The following is a 13,470-nucleotide window of genomic DNA, read 5'->3' on the forward strand; positions in this document are numbered from 1 at the left end:
AAAGATGTGTTTTAAAAAGTAAGGCAGGGGCACCTAGGAGGCTCAGTCAGTTAAGTGTCTGCCTTTGGCTCAAGCCATGATCCCAGAGTCCTGGGATTAAGCCCCATGTAGGGCACCCTGCTCAGTAGGTAATAGTAGAAGTAGTAGAAGAAGGAAACTGCTTCTCCCTTTCCTACTCCCCCTGCTTGTGTTCCCTCTCTCTCTCTCTCTCCGCCAAATAAATAAACAAAATAAAAAAACCCAAAAACACATAAAACATAAGGCAGATCACACTCTCCTGTTGCAAATGCTTCAGATAGCTTTCCGTCTAAAGTATTAAGTTCTTTGAGGTACCTGTGTAGTTCAGTCAGTTGAGCATTGGATTCTTGATTTTGGCTCATGTCATGATCTCAGGGTCATGGGATTGAGCCCCTTTAGGCTCCATGTTCAGTGTGGAGCCTGCCTGAGATTCTCTCCCTCTCCCTCTGTACTTTCACTTTCTCTTTCTCTCTCAAATAAATAAAATCTTTAAAAAAGTATTAAGTTCTCAGTGGCCTCCATGACCAATCACTACCATCTCTCTAACTCCATCTCATAATACTCAGACAGTTGTCCACTGTGCTCCAGCCACACTCCTTTCATCGTGCTTCCTCAACTTCACCAAGAGGTCCTTCTAAAAGCCTTTGCACATTCTCTTTGTCAGAGATACTCTTTTCTCAGGTTGCCACATGGCTACTTCTTCACTTCCTTTAGCCCTCTACTTCAATTTCCTTTTTATCCCCCCAGAAAGTCTTTTCTCTTACCGCTTATATTCTTTATCCCTTATCCTGCTTTATTTTTTTTTTTACTTTATATCGCTTATCTTATTTGTTTATTGTCAGATGCCTCCCCTTTGCAGGCCTACAATGTAAGATCCATGGAGGCAACCACTTGCTCAGTTCAGTTCAATACCTTTTACTCTCGAATCCAAAATACATGGAACATATATATTCTCAATAAATATTTGATTGACTTAATAAATAAATGAATATGGAGCTCAATTTTAGATGATGAACAAAAGTCTCCTATCTGGAAATGCTGGGCTCACCTGAACAAAATAAGTCACGTGGATGTGTCCCTTATCTTTTTTTTTTTTTAAGATATTATTTATTTATTTGACAGACAAAGATCTCAAGTAGGTGGAGAGGCAGGCAGAGAGAGAGGAGGAAGCAGGCTTCCCACTGAGCAGAGAGCCCCATGCAGGGCTCGATCTCAGGACCCTGAGATCATGACCTGAGCCGAAGGCAGAGGTTTAACCCACTGAGCCATCCAGGTGCCCTGGATGTGTCCCTTATCTTTACTCACTATCTTGACTACTTATTTTCCAAGCTCTATTGAACTCCTTCAAATTATTCTCAGCACTGACCCAAAGCAGCTCTTGTCAAAATCACCATGGCTAAAGTAAGACTCCAGGCATATAAAATAAACTCAAGATAGACTGTAAATTAATAGCAAATCAAGGCTATCACTGACTTTGGCAACTATCCCCAGAAGATCAGCAAAATACAGCAGAAAACAGGCTGGTGCCCATATGTAATATTAGCCCATATTTCTCCTCCAAGAAAAGGAAACACATTCACATAAAGCAAATGAAGTGGGGGGGGGGGAAGGCTGACAATGAGTTATAAATTAAATTAGTGGCACTGTTACTGGTTTATGTTTATATAGAGAAAAGATAAGTTGGAGCAAAATGGGATCATTTTAGGTGTTTTAAAAAAAAATAGGAGAAGTCTGGATTTCCTTCTCAGATCTTTTCCAGAGATAGCACATATGCCTATGATCATCTTCTTTTCCAATCTGTAATCTTATTGGATTCCAATTGGAATGTTTCCATCTTAATCTGGAACATACAATTTGAAAGACATGTATTTACTTATGGGGACACCAGGACAAAATATAAAAGTTAGTACAGGTTTTAAAAATGCCAGGTATAAAGATACAGTATATGTGCCTCTTAAACAGCTCCACGGATATTAAGTAGATGAATGGTCAGAAAAAAGAACAAGCAGATACAGTCTAGAAGGAAGATAGCTGGTCAGAAATAACATGGCTGAAGAACAAAACACCATCAGTGACATACCTAGCTTCAGGGATAGGTTATCATGAAAGATAACTGATTTTCAGTCTTGGAGCACAACCTCAGATAAATCCTTGTGGGAAGATAGGAATAGAAATAAGTTTACCAGAAGAGTTGGACTTCTTTCCCTTACATCCAACTAACTTTAGATTATGCAGTGTTAGCACCATGTAAACTGTAATCAGTCAAGTGACTACTTTCAACCAATGCCATATGTACTACTAGAAGATATATATCTGCCAAACTCAGCTTATTGATGCTCAAAATCACGTTCCACCTCATCACCTTCATAGACTTGTGCTCTGCATGCTCTATGCATGAGCATAGACTTGTGCTCTTCATAGACTTGTGATTTTTCTATTCTAAAGACCCTCTCCCTGTCTCTGTCTCTCTCTCACACACACATGAACATACACACACACTAAAAGCCAACAAAAGAGAATGGAGATTAGAGGTTGAAGGATAACACATACCTTAAATGACTTTATAAAGAAATGATCAAATTCTAACTTCAATTGAAAATAAGATAACTAATACTATAGGATCTTCAAAATTTAAGATTGAAAAGTCCAAATCCTTCATTTAATGTATAAAGTACTGGGACAAAGGGACTATATATTGCAGCCCAATAAAACATACAAAGTTAGGGGGAAAGCTGGGATGAAAATTCAGATTTCCTAGCCCTGTGGGATAATCCTTTCATTTCACTAGTTCTCGATCTTCATATCTTTGTTATTACAGGTCGTTTTACAAACAAAAGAAAGCACAACAAACTACCCCTTGATGGGCCAGATATCTTAGATAAGTATATATTGATAAATTTATTATTGTTACATTTTCAGAACATACCAGAAAAGTTCATTTCAGAATATTTTAAGGACTGAATTCTAAGAATACTGAAGAGTAACCATTCACCAGGCTTCCTAGAGACTATACCTACACTTTCTAAGGTTGATTTATGATCTTAAAATCACTGAGACAGAAGAAAAGTGAGAAACATGTGTGTTTCAGAATCTGGGCCTTTTCTTCAGTGTTAGTGCTTTCAGTATTATTATTTATTTAATGGATAAAAACACCACTTTGATTTTGTAGCATCTACATTATAATTCAGCCTCACTAGAGACAATTTTTCTCCTTATTTGTATGGAATATGCAATGCTATATATTATAGAACTTTCTTGATAAATATTTCCATTACCCAATTAGATTGCCACAGTTTTAGAAAAAGCCCTAGTAGGGTCTAAGGTATCTAATTTGTCATTTTAAACAAGCCATGTTTCATTTGTGAACCACAGTGAATGATTCTTAGAAATTTTATGTTGATATTTCAAGTCAAGAGGCTAAGCTCAAAAAACATAACAAGTATAAATGGTTCAAATCTAGACACATCCTCACCACTTGTGCAAACAAATTTTAATATAGTTATTTGGGAAAAAGAAAAATACTTGTTGTTAAGAAGATGAAGATGCATTTAAAGGTGATATGCAAAATCCAGGCAGACTTTCAATTTCTTGAAGCCAAGGGCTGTTTCCTATTTATCACTAAATCCGGTGCACTTAAATCTTGATGACATTTACTATATGCTATATAAGCCTTAGATATATTCTACTACATTCAAAAAATAATTCTTTGAAAGTGATAAAATTATGATCCTTATTTTACGCAAGAGGAATCTGAGGTTTACTAAGATGAACTAACTTACTAGGGCCACAAAGAACTTGGGTTTCCAGGTAAAGAATTTGGACACCAGCAACCTACACTATAAATCTATTTTGCAGTGTTCTCAAAGATGTTTGTTAAGGTGAAAACAAAAAGGGCCTGGATCACTTAGAAGACTTTCTGACCACATACATGTGTCTTTTTAATTTAATAATAAAACTGTAATTTATAGCTGATTTTAGCATGGGGAGTGAAAAGCAATTGCTTTACAACTGAAAACTCTCCTGCTCATGTCAGTTTACCACCTACAGACCATGATTACAGCTCATCCTCCAAATCACTGCATGTAGGGAATTATATCATATCTGACAGAACTCTTTTGTAGAACCACAGATATCACCTTATCATAGCTTTTCTGATACATTCCATCAGTCTTGTTGCTAAGCCATCATTCACATTTCTTCACAGACTTGATCTTCTCTTTTGCAAGAACACACACACACACACACTCATAGAACATTTTCTAGACATTTATGTATGTCTGGAGAAAACTTATAAGAAGGGATAATCTTGGCTGGGGATGCTCATTAATTATTCTCACCAGAGATGAAAAGAAATTAGAGGATGTATCTTTAGTGTAGTAGGAAGGTTTAGTTTATATGGAGGTGGGGAAATGTAATATATTTTCTATAAAAACTTTGAAGTGAATTAATAAATCAAGGTTACTGAAAAAGTTTTTTTTTTCAATTAGAATAAATCAGTGGTTCTTCGAATTTTCATCCTATGCTATTCACTCTTCACTATCATCAACTTGAAGATGTTCATGAATATGAACCACAAAATTTGTTCAAAGTAAGTTTTGGATCTCCATAATCCCTGGCTTATAATATTTGAAGAAGCAGAGTAGAAAATTCCAATATTGTATTATTTAAAAATAACCAACAGCATTAATTTTTGCAATATAAATGGGAAGATGACTTGGTCAGCCTAGATTTTCCAAAAGGCCCAATCAGGTGAAACAGATGTTACCCCAGGTAAAATCTTACATAATCACACAAACATATCAGTGAAAAGTTAAAACAGATTTCTGCCTGAGAATTCAAGAAATGTACTACCTTGCCCCACATCGGTAAGAATCCAATTACCACAAGGATGGATAGTTACCCATGGCGAAGAATGGGATTCCCAGCAGGGTGGAGTTGTACTTTCCATCAGTGATGAAGAAGATCCCTGCTGCCGTGATGATGGAGATGCACACTGTGAGCACCCCCAGGAGGCCAAGGAAGGGCTTGCTGCGCAAACAGTCCTTCATGGAGCTGGAGAGGGTGGCTGTGGTCAGGATCAGCACAAGGCTCACCAGGACCTTGCTCCTGGCCAGGATGCTGGTCTTATGAAAGTCTCTCCAGAGGCTAAAGGATGCTAAAGAGTAGAGCTGGAGGTCCTGGTGCTCTTCCTGGAGCTTCCTCATGAGCTTACAGAACTCATTCTCCCACTTCTCCCCTATGAGGTCTTGAGTGGCAGAGCCATAGGTCTGGAGGTAGTAGGTGATTTGGATGGCTCTGGCTGACTTGACCCGCTGGTCCTTGCTGTTTGGCACTTCCACTACCCCGCCTAGTTGGTGTCCAATAAAACTGCTCCTCCCATCCTTGAAAACAGAAAAAGGGGAGACTAAAGTTACCAGAGGGATGCGCATTTCAAACAACAGATTCTTATTCTAAATGAAATAACACAACAAAGGCAGAAGGAGGCTCTTGCAATTGTGAATGGATGTGGGTGGAGTGGCATGTGAGGATTTTATATTCAACCTTTTGGAGTGCCATGGGATACCATGCAAGATGATCAAGATTAGAAAGATGCAAAGAGTATCATGAAGCTATAGAAGACTCACCACATGCATAGGAAAATGTACATAAATATTATTTTGATCTATCCTATGCATATTCCCATTCCCATCATTTCCTTCTATAACTCCTATATGCAGGATCAAGTTTGATGACTCAGTTTCAGCCAAAAGTAAAACATGGCATGAGTTAACAATATTTCAAAAATTAAAATAATAATTCATTTAATAAATACACATTAAACTTTTCATGGTTAACACACACACCTACACCAAGACATGCAAGCACACACAAACATCACAAATATTCATACTCTGGGGATACAACCATATATTGCAGAATAAATAGAAGATACTATTTTTTTTTACAATTAATATAATAGGGTTGAGAGGTTTTCTAAATATTATGTGAACATCTGTTCATTCATTACATAATTCCCTCCAAAATTGTGCCTCAGACATTGGTTGATCTTTTCCCCATAGAACACAGTGGACAAATCCCCCAAACAAAACTGATGAGATTTCAGATGGGGTGGCCAAAAGTCATTTTGGTTTCAGAATTTCACACAATGTAGAGCAGACAAAGTCATATGAGTAGGATATTTATAAGAGAAGCAATCACTTCTCTCTAAGGTACATTCAAGGTGGACACTGAGTTGCTTAATTCAGAGCAGTAATTCTCAGCCATTGGTGCCTCCTCAGAAAGAAATCCCTGACAGACATCACCAAATTTTCAACAATTTGGGTATTTTCTTTTTGCCACAACTGTCATTTACTTCCATGGCAATGCTTGTCCGACATGATACTGAGCCTGATAGCAGGCTACAAGACAGAGCATAGCATTGAAAATGGGCCACAGGTACTGCACAAAATGCAGGCACAAAGGTAAATTTATGCTATAAGGAGAATTTGCATTTGCTACATCAAGCAAGACTTTTATCTCATGAGGATAGAAAAGTGTAGAGTCAGAACCGGGAACCGTTCTTTCTGGAAAGGTAGTATGGAAGGGCAACAAACCCAACAGTCTGATAACTGTGGTGATTTTCACAGAGCTGTGAGGCACTGCATACTCAACGAAACAGGTGTGACAGTTCTCCTGAAGGAGAACACTTAGGTCTGAGGTACTTGTTCCCATACGTATTTTTAACATACACCAAAGTAACTGTAATACTTGAAAGTGTGTTGTAAACACAAACAGTCTGAAAAATTTATAGAAATTACCAGTGGTGTAAGAAGGATAATTAAGAATTGTGAGGAAGAAATTTTACAGTCATCTCACATACCCATTTCCCTTCCACATGTTCAATAAAAGCAATTTTTCTATTTAATACAACCTGACCAATTCCAGTTGAATGATATATATTTTTTAAAGATTGTATTTATTTATTTGACAGAGATCACAAGTAGGCAGAGAGGAAGGCAGAGAGAGAGGAAGGGAAGCAGACTCCCTGCCAAGCATAGAGCCTGACGTGGGGCTCAATCCCAGGACCCAGGGATCATGACCTGAGCCGAAGGCAGAGGCTTTAACCCACTGAGCCACCCAGGTGCCCCAACAATATATTTTTAAATAAGAATTTAATTTGAGTTTTATTCCCCTTTGCTTGGTAAATCTCCCACTTCCAAGGCATCTTTGTAAATTTTCCATCTTCTTTTCCATATCTATCTATCATTTACCTATCTATCTATCTAACATTCCAGCTAGAGGTTCCCAATGCTCTCTTTTGAAACCTGTAGGTTTCTTTGATGACCTGCAAGTGAAAAGATAGGAAAACTTCAAAGAAGGAGTGGGAATCCTATCCCAGCAGTGACAGACTGGAATATGGTTTCCACTTTAAATAATCTCCATTCTTGTTCCTCAATCAGTCTTGTTTATTTTTGTTTTAAGCTTGGTATAATTTTTAGCTCCACCCCTGTTTCTACTTCTTGAAATCCCGTCTGTGATGTTGACTTGTGCTTTTGATTATTTGAAAGAGAAAGTATTTTAAAAGCTATATTTATTCACTTAAGAATGTGCAGTTCCATCTGTCTTTACTCATTCCTGTCATCAAAAAGATTTCCCAGGGATCTTTAGCAACAGAACAAAGATTTATGCATCCCTCAGGCCTCATTTGGAGATTATAGTGGATCAAAGAGGGCACTGATAATGTGTCTGGACCAAAGTCAAAACTCTACAGAAGGCAATATATAGATTTTTAAATAACGGATCTTTATTGAGTTTGGCTAACTGCTCACCCTCCTTTTGAAGTTGTCTAATTTCCATTTGTCACAAAGATTACTCCATAAAAGATATGCTTTCAACCCATTATATTTAAATGGATGTTACAAATAGAATGAATTTTTCCTCTCTTAATCTATTCTATTTCTTGTACCAGAACAAAATAAACAAGGTCTTTAGAAGTCCTTGAACAGTTACCTCTGCTGAAAGGTCCACATTTTGTACAGTCATTGGCCCAATCATCCTACTCAGTATAGTCTGAGAAATATTTGTAAGGTAAAGTTCTACTATTTTGTAAGGGGTGGTAGAGGAGTTTCCCAACTTTACCGATTCATGAGTGTTTCTATATAGGAGAAACAAAAAATGAATGGAACATGTGTTTTAATTATCCTCTGGGCAGAACTTCCTTGGACCTGTCAGTAATCAGGAAGTCATGTGACCTGGGTTGCAGCATGCACCTCACACTAACAATTTAAGAAAACTTTGGCTGTTCAGTTCCCATTGCAGGTTTCCATTTTATCATCTCTAAAATGAACAGATATGAATATATGAGTAAATGTTTATATAATATTGAAGATATATTTCAGCTCTATTAATCTATAAAAATACCACCTATAAAGCTATGCTGGTGAGAGCTGAATGCCAGAAATGATATCGTTATTATAGAGCCATGAATTGATTACTTTTATGGCATGAAACAATCTCACCAATTGCCAGGAGGACGTTTTTGTTTAACAGATGAGCAAACATAGAGGCTCAGAGAAGGGAAACCTGTTAGTCAAAGTGATGAGACAGGGTTGCAACGCAATTCTAATTCCAAATCCAGAACTTTCTAGAATCCTATAGGAGTGATTTCAGGGAAGCTGCTTTAGGTCCTAGTCCCCATTAACTGCACTTTATGATTAAAACTTGTTTCATGTGTAGATTTCTTATTTCCCAATATTTTACTCTCCATTAAACCAAACGCCTACCATTTCTATTGATTCAACTTCCTCCTGTTCCAATAAAACCTCCTACACAAATGCCAAAGTTCCTTTAAGTGGAGAAATCCCATTTATGTCATCATGAAGATAAACCTTAAAAATATGACAAAATGGTAACACATCACTTCCAGTGCTTTCCTGTTTCAGTGTTTCATTGAACTGAACCGGCATCATCAACAGGGGATGAATTGAAGCTCCTAACTCATATCCTTGTGCCCACTTCTGCTTTTCTTCAGTTTATTTCTCCACCTTAAAGCCAGAACTCACTGGCATAACTCTAAATGAGACTACACCATTTATACTCTTAAAAGCTGTTGGCTTCCACTTGCATTAGGAATAAAAGAAGAATTCCTTACCATGTCTGCAAGGCACTGCATGTCCCACTGCTGGCTGAGACTCCGATCTTGTCTCCCACCCCTCTTCTCCCCATGAATTCTGTTCCAGCCTTCCCACCTTTCTTCCCACTGCTTGAACACACCAAGCTAATTTTCACCACATGGCCTTTGCAACTAATGCTTTCCTCCATGATTCTAAGGCGAGGGCTGCTTCCTCCTGGATGCCTTATCTACCAGAAGACCATTTGAACCACATGATGATCTAAACTATACCTCCTTCCCACACATCACTTTATCACATACTGCTATGTTGTCTTTTTCCTCCAAAAGATTCCTATCTGAAGCGATCTTATTTAATCAATCAATTTCTCCTCCACTGGACTGTGTGCTCCTTGAGAGTAAGCACCTTTCCTATCTTGCTCACTGGTAATTTCCCTGTGCCTAGAACACAGCCAGCTATAAAAGGAACGTTCCCTATCGGTTAACTAAGTTCACCTGAGATGTATGTAACTAATCTTACATTATTTTTTAAGAGACCATTTTGCTAAGAATAGAAGTGAGAGATAGCTCGAAGTATCTGAGGACAATAGGGCCTCAGATGAAGAGAGGTATATACAGAAACTAGAGGCTGGTGCAGAAACACACAAATACAAGTTTTACCCTTTTTTTCCCCTCAATCCCTTTACTGTAGTGTAACATTTCCCTAAAATGTGTTTCCTCTTCCATTTTCACTGCATACCAAACATGTGGAGGGGCTAGTCAACTGACAGAGGGACTTAGTACTTGGAAAAGGGTTTGTAGGCACTGTGGCCTCGGGGCAAAGGACAGCTCAAGGTTCAATGAACTGACAGAAAGGAGGAAGTCTGAGGCTAGAGAGGAAAGCAGGGCCTTTTCAGGAAGAATCAGCAAAGCCTTATTAAGGAGCTGGAATTAATTGTTCTGTAGTAAGAAACTACTGTGCTTAAGCAGGGAATGAATGGCGTGCTTTCCTTTTTGGAGTGCTCTCTCACTGCACTGTGGCAGATGACTTAGCAAGTCAGGGTGACTTGAAAGGAAAGAGCTCCATTAAGAAGTCCCTGCAGCATTTCAGGTTCTTGATGCAGCATGAAAAAAATGTCAGCTGAGCCCGTCTGAGGTAGGTGAATTGTTCCAAGGTGAATCAATGCATTTACAGGTTATGAGGCTACCTCATAGCCAGGAAGCATCACATCATACTCTCTCTCCAGAAGCAGTAATGCTAGGGGGAAAAGAAAAAAAGAAAAAAAGATCTTGGGTTCTTTAGGTCTTATTTCATTTACGGTTACTACTTTGTAGCTCTTGAAAACTACCGCCCAATCTAAACTCTACAGTAGAAAAGGAAATTAAAATCCCGAGACAAGATCAAAGAATAAATTCTTCAAACGCTAGGAGAGGAAAGAGACATTAATGTCATAAACCATTGTGCAGAGAAAAAAAAAAAATTCAATGAGGCTTTGAAATTATAGGGGAGTAAGTGTCCTATCTGCTCCGTGTATGTGCTAGGTTGCCGTTAAAATACTTTCTGTGATTGCAAGATAATTTAGCTGCAGAGCTTCTGTCCAAGACAATCGCATTTCAGATTGCATTGATTTTCAATGAGGTCGACTCGGCAAGGATATTGGAAACTTTTAGATCGTCAGTCTTTTACTGCTGAAAAGAAAATCTACCTATCTATGTATAGTAGACAGGGACATTTCTGAAGGAATGCTAAAGTTTGTTGTTTTGTTTGCTTGATGTTTAAAAGACTTTCCCTCCTATTTATTTCTTAACTTACATCCCTTTGTTTTATTCTCAAAATCAAATATTGTAGAATAAACTATGATTAAATGAAATCATCAGCTATCTTGAATTTCCTCATCAGAGCTTCATGTTTAGTAGAAACAAGCAAATAATGAGAAAGCAGTTCCTATATGGTATTTAGTTAAAGAAAAAAGAATGAAGGCTTTGGGGTGTCTGGGTGGCTCAGGTCATGATCTCAGGATCTTGGGATGGAGTCCCACATCAAGCTCTCCGCTTAATGGGGAATCTGCTTCTTCCTCTCACTCTCACTCTGTGTTCTTCCTCTCTCTCAAATAAATAAATAAATAAATATTTTTAAAATGAAGACTTAAAAGCACTAAACTGCCCTAATAAAGAATAAGTTGAATTTCTTATAAGGACACATTACTCAACTAGGAGATCATAGTAGTGCATTTTAATTTTTTTTCAAATAGGAAAAGTTAAAAAAAAGAAGCTTTATGTTGTTGAAATGAAATGCAGACTTTAGCCAGTCAGAATATAACAGAATATTAAAAATGCATTCTAGCATATCACTTTCTAACACATGTGACAGACTTAGTTTTAAGAATTTTCTTTGCATCATCCTAGGTAACTCTTCCTGTCATTCTACGAGAAAGTGCTATGTTGTAGTAGTCTTAAGTCACCAAGGAGGACACAGGTACCTCGGGGCAGGGGAAGATAATGTCAGGTTATACAACTACTAAGTGGCATAGTCAATCACTTATTCCTCTTTTTGACTCGAACATGTATGTTTTTACTACAACTGCACATGTGTTTAAATAATTTATGAATATATTTGAATGAAGGGAAGTATAAGATAGCAATAATGTACACAGACCCAAGAGTTCAGCTGTCTCAATAAGAGTCCCAGTGTCAACATGGGCAAGGTGTGGAGCTGTCTGGACGTCAGTCTTATCACAGGTTAAAATAAAAATCACATGGCATTGTGAGGATCAAGTGTGCAAATGCGAACGAAACATTTAGATTAGTGTTCAGAAAGTGTTGGGTATTATTCTTATTAGCATGTCATAAATTAAATACTTGAATAACACTGTCTATTCACTTAGACACCTAATATTCTTCTACATTTCCCATCAAATCTCTGTAATAAGAGAACACAGGGGACAGAATCCAGGCATCTGGCTCCAAGTTCCAGTTCTGCTACGATTGTAGCAAGGTGACGGGGCATGCTGCTTGATTTCTCTGGATACCAACGCCACCTCAAAAATAAAAGTCTTGGCGTATATTATTTCTAAAGGTTTCATTAGCTCTGTATTTAATGATTCATCTGTGGTAAAGTCATTAGACACTGCAAAGTAGACTAGAGAAATCTACCCTAAGGGAAAAAGCAATAAGAAGGAAAAAGAAACATAAGATGGCCCATGTCCATTTCCATAGAAACAAGAAGCTTTTTAGCTCCTTTAAAATCTGGACCCCAGTAGCTTTTTTCTCTCTCTTTGAATAACTTCCAGAGAGAATTCTTCTCAAGTGGAAAAAGATCAAGAGTTTGCCCAATTTTACCTAGATGTAAATCATCTCTCAGTGTCCAAATGAATTAATTTCTTATACAGTAAAATTCATTTTCTTTTCAAATATTTATTTCATGAGTATTCTGTCCTCTGTATTGGTTTACTTATCACATAATTGAATAAATACATTTAATTTCTCCTTTATCGATGCCAAATCTTTTTTTTAAACATTTTTTAAAACATTTTTTAGAAGATTTTTTAAATTTATTTGACAGATCACAAGTAGGCAGAGAGGCAGGCAGAGAGAGAGATTGGGGAGGAAGCAGGCTCCCTGCTGAGCAGAGAGCCCGATGCGGGGCTCGATCCCAGGACCCTGAGATTATGACCTGAGCTGAAGGCAAAGGCTTTACCCCACCGAGCCACCCAGGCGCCCCTCAATGCCAAATCTTTACACAAATATCTTTTAAAAGTGTGGAAGTAGAGTTAACATCTACTTTCATGTGAGGTGCATAACAATGAACTTTCTGTTTTTCTGTAATTCATCTTAGTGACCTATTCCAAAAATTTCAATTGCAAGCAATATCACTATTTTAAAAGAGTCTTTCATAAAAGGATCAATGGAACCACTCACAGTGAAGCATTCTATATCAAAGAACATTTAGCTTTAATGTTATTCTCCATAAAGGAAGCTGGCCATCATTGGTATGGGAACATCTGTGGAATGTACAAAGGCCTTAAGTGCAGTGCCCCCTCCAGGAGAGGCGTCAAAAGACCTGCCATAACAGCTTTTCCTTTGGGCAAGAAACTCTCCAAAAATCACTCTAGCTTTCAGTCACATGCTATATCAAGAGCGTGGCACCTGAGCCATTAATACCTCTGAGTGGAAAAATAGATCAGACTAACAAGTTACAGAGACAAAAAGTAGAGTTCAAACTTTTGATTGAGAAATCAAAGGGAAAGAGGAAGGATCAAAAGCATACGTATTGTAGGGAACTACATGGGGCCGTCCTGTGGAAAAGTCTGGGCATGCTTGAGGATGCAACATACAGACGGAAACAGTCAAGAAAGACAGAGTCA

The 13,470-nt window shown here is 37.9% G+C and overlaps 1 protein-coding gene across 3 annotated transcripts in view; it reads right to left on the reverse strand.

Annotated features, from left to right (window-relative positions):
• The window catches only part of PTCHD4 (patched domain containing 4), a 181,205-nt gene that overhangs the window by 123,945 nt on the left and 43,790 nt on the right, over window positions 1-13,470 (reverse strand). For all 3 annotated transcript variants that reach the window (XM_059178201.1, XM_059178202.1, XM_059178200.1), the window contains one exon: window positions 4,919-5,399. In XM_059178201.1, the coding sequence (XP_059034184.1) occupies window positions 4,919-5,399 (481 nt within the window). The remainder of the gene's footprint in view (window positions 1-4,918; window positions 5,400-13,470) is intronic.

Source organism: Mustela lutreola, chromosome 6 (genome assembly GCF_030435805.1).
Source record: "Mustela lutreola isolate mMusLut2 chromosome 6, mMusLut2.pri, whole genome shotgun sequence".
Taxonomy (NCBI): Eukaryota; Metazoa; Chordata; class Mammalia; order Carnivora; family Mustelidae; genus Mustela; species Mustela lutreola.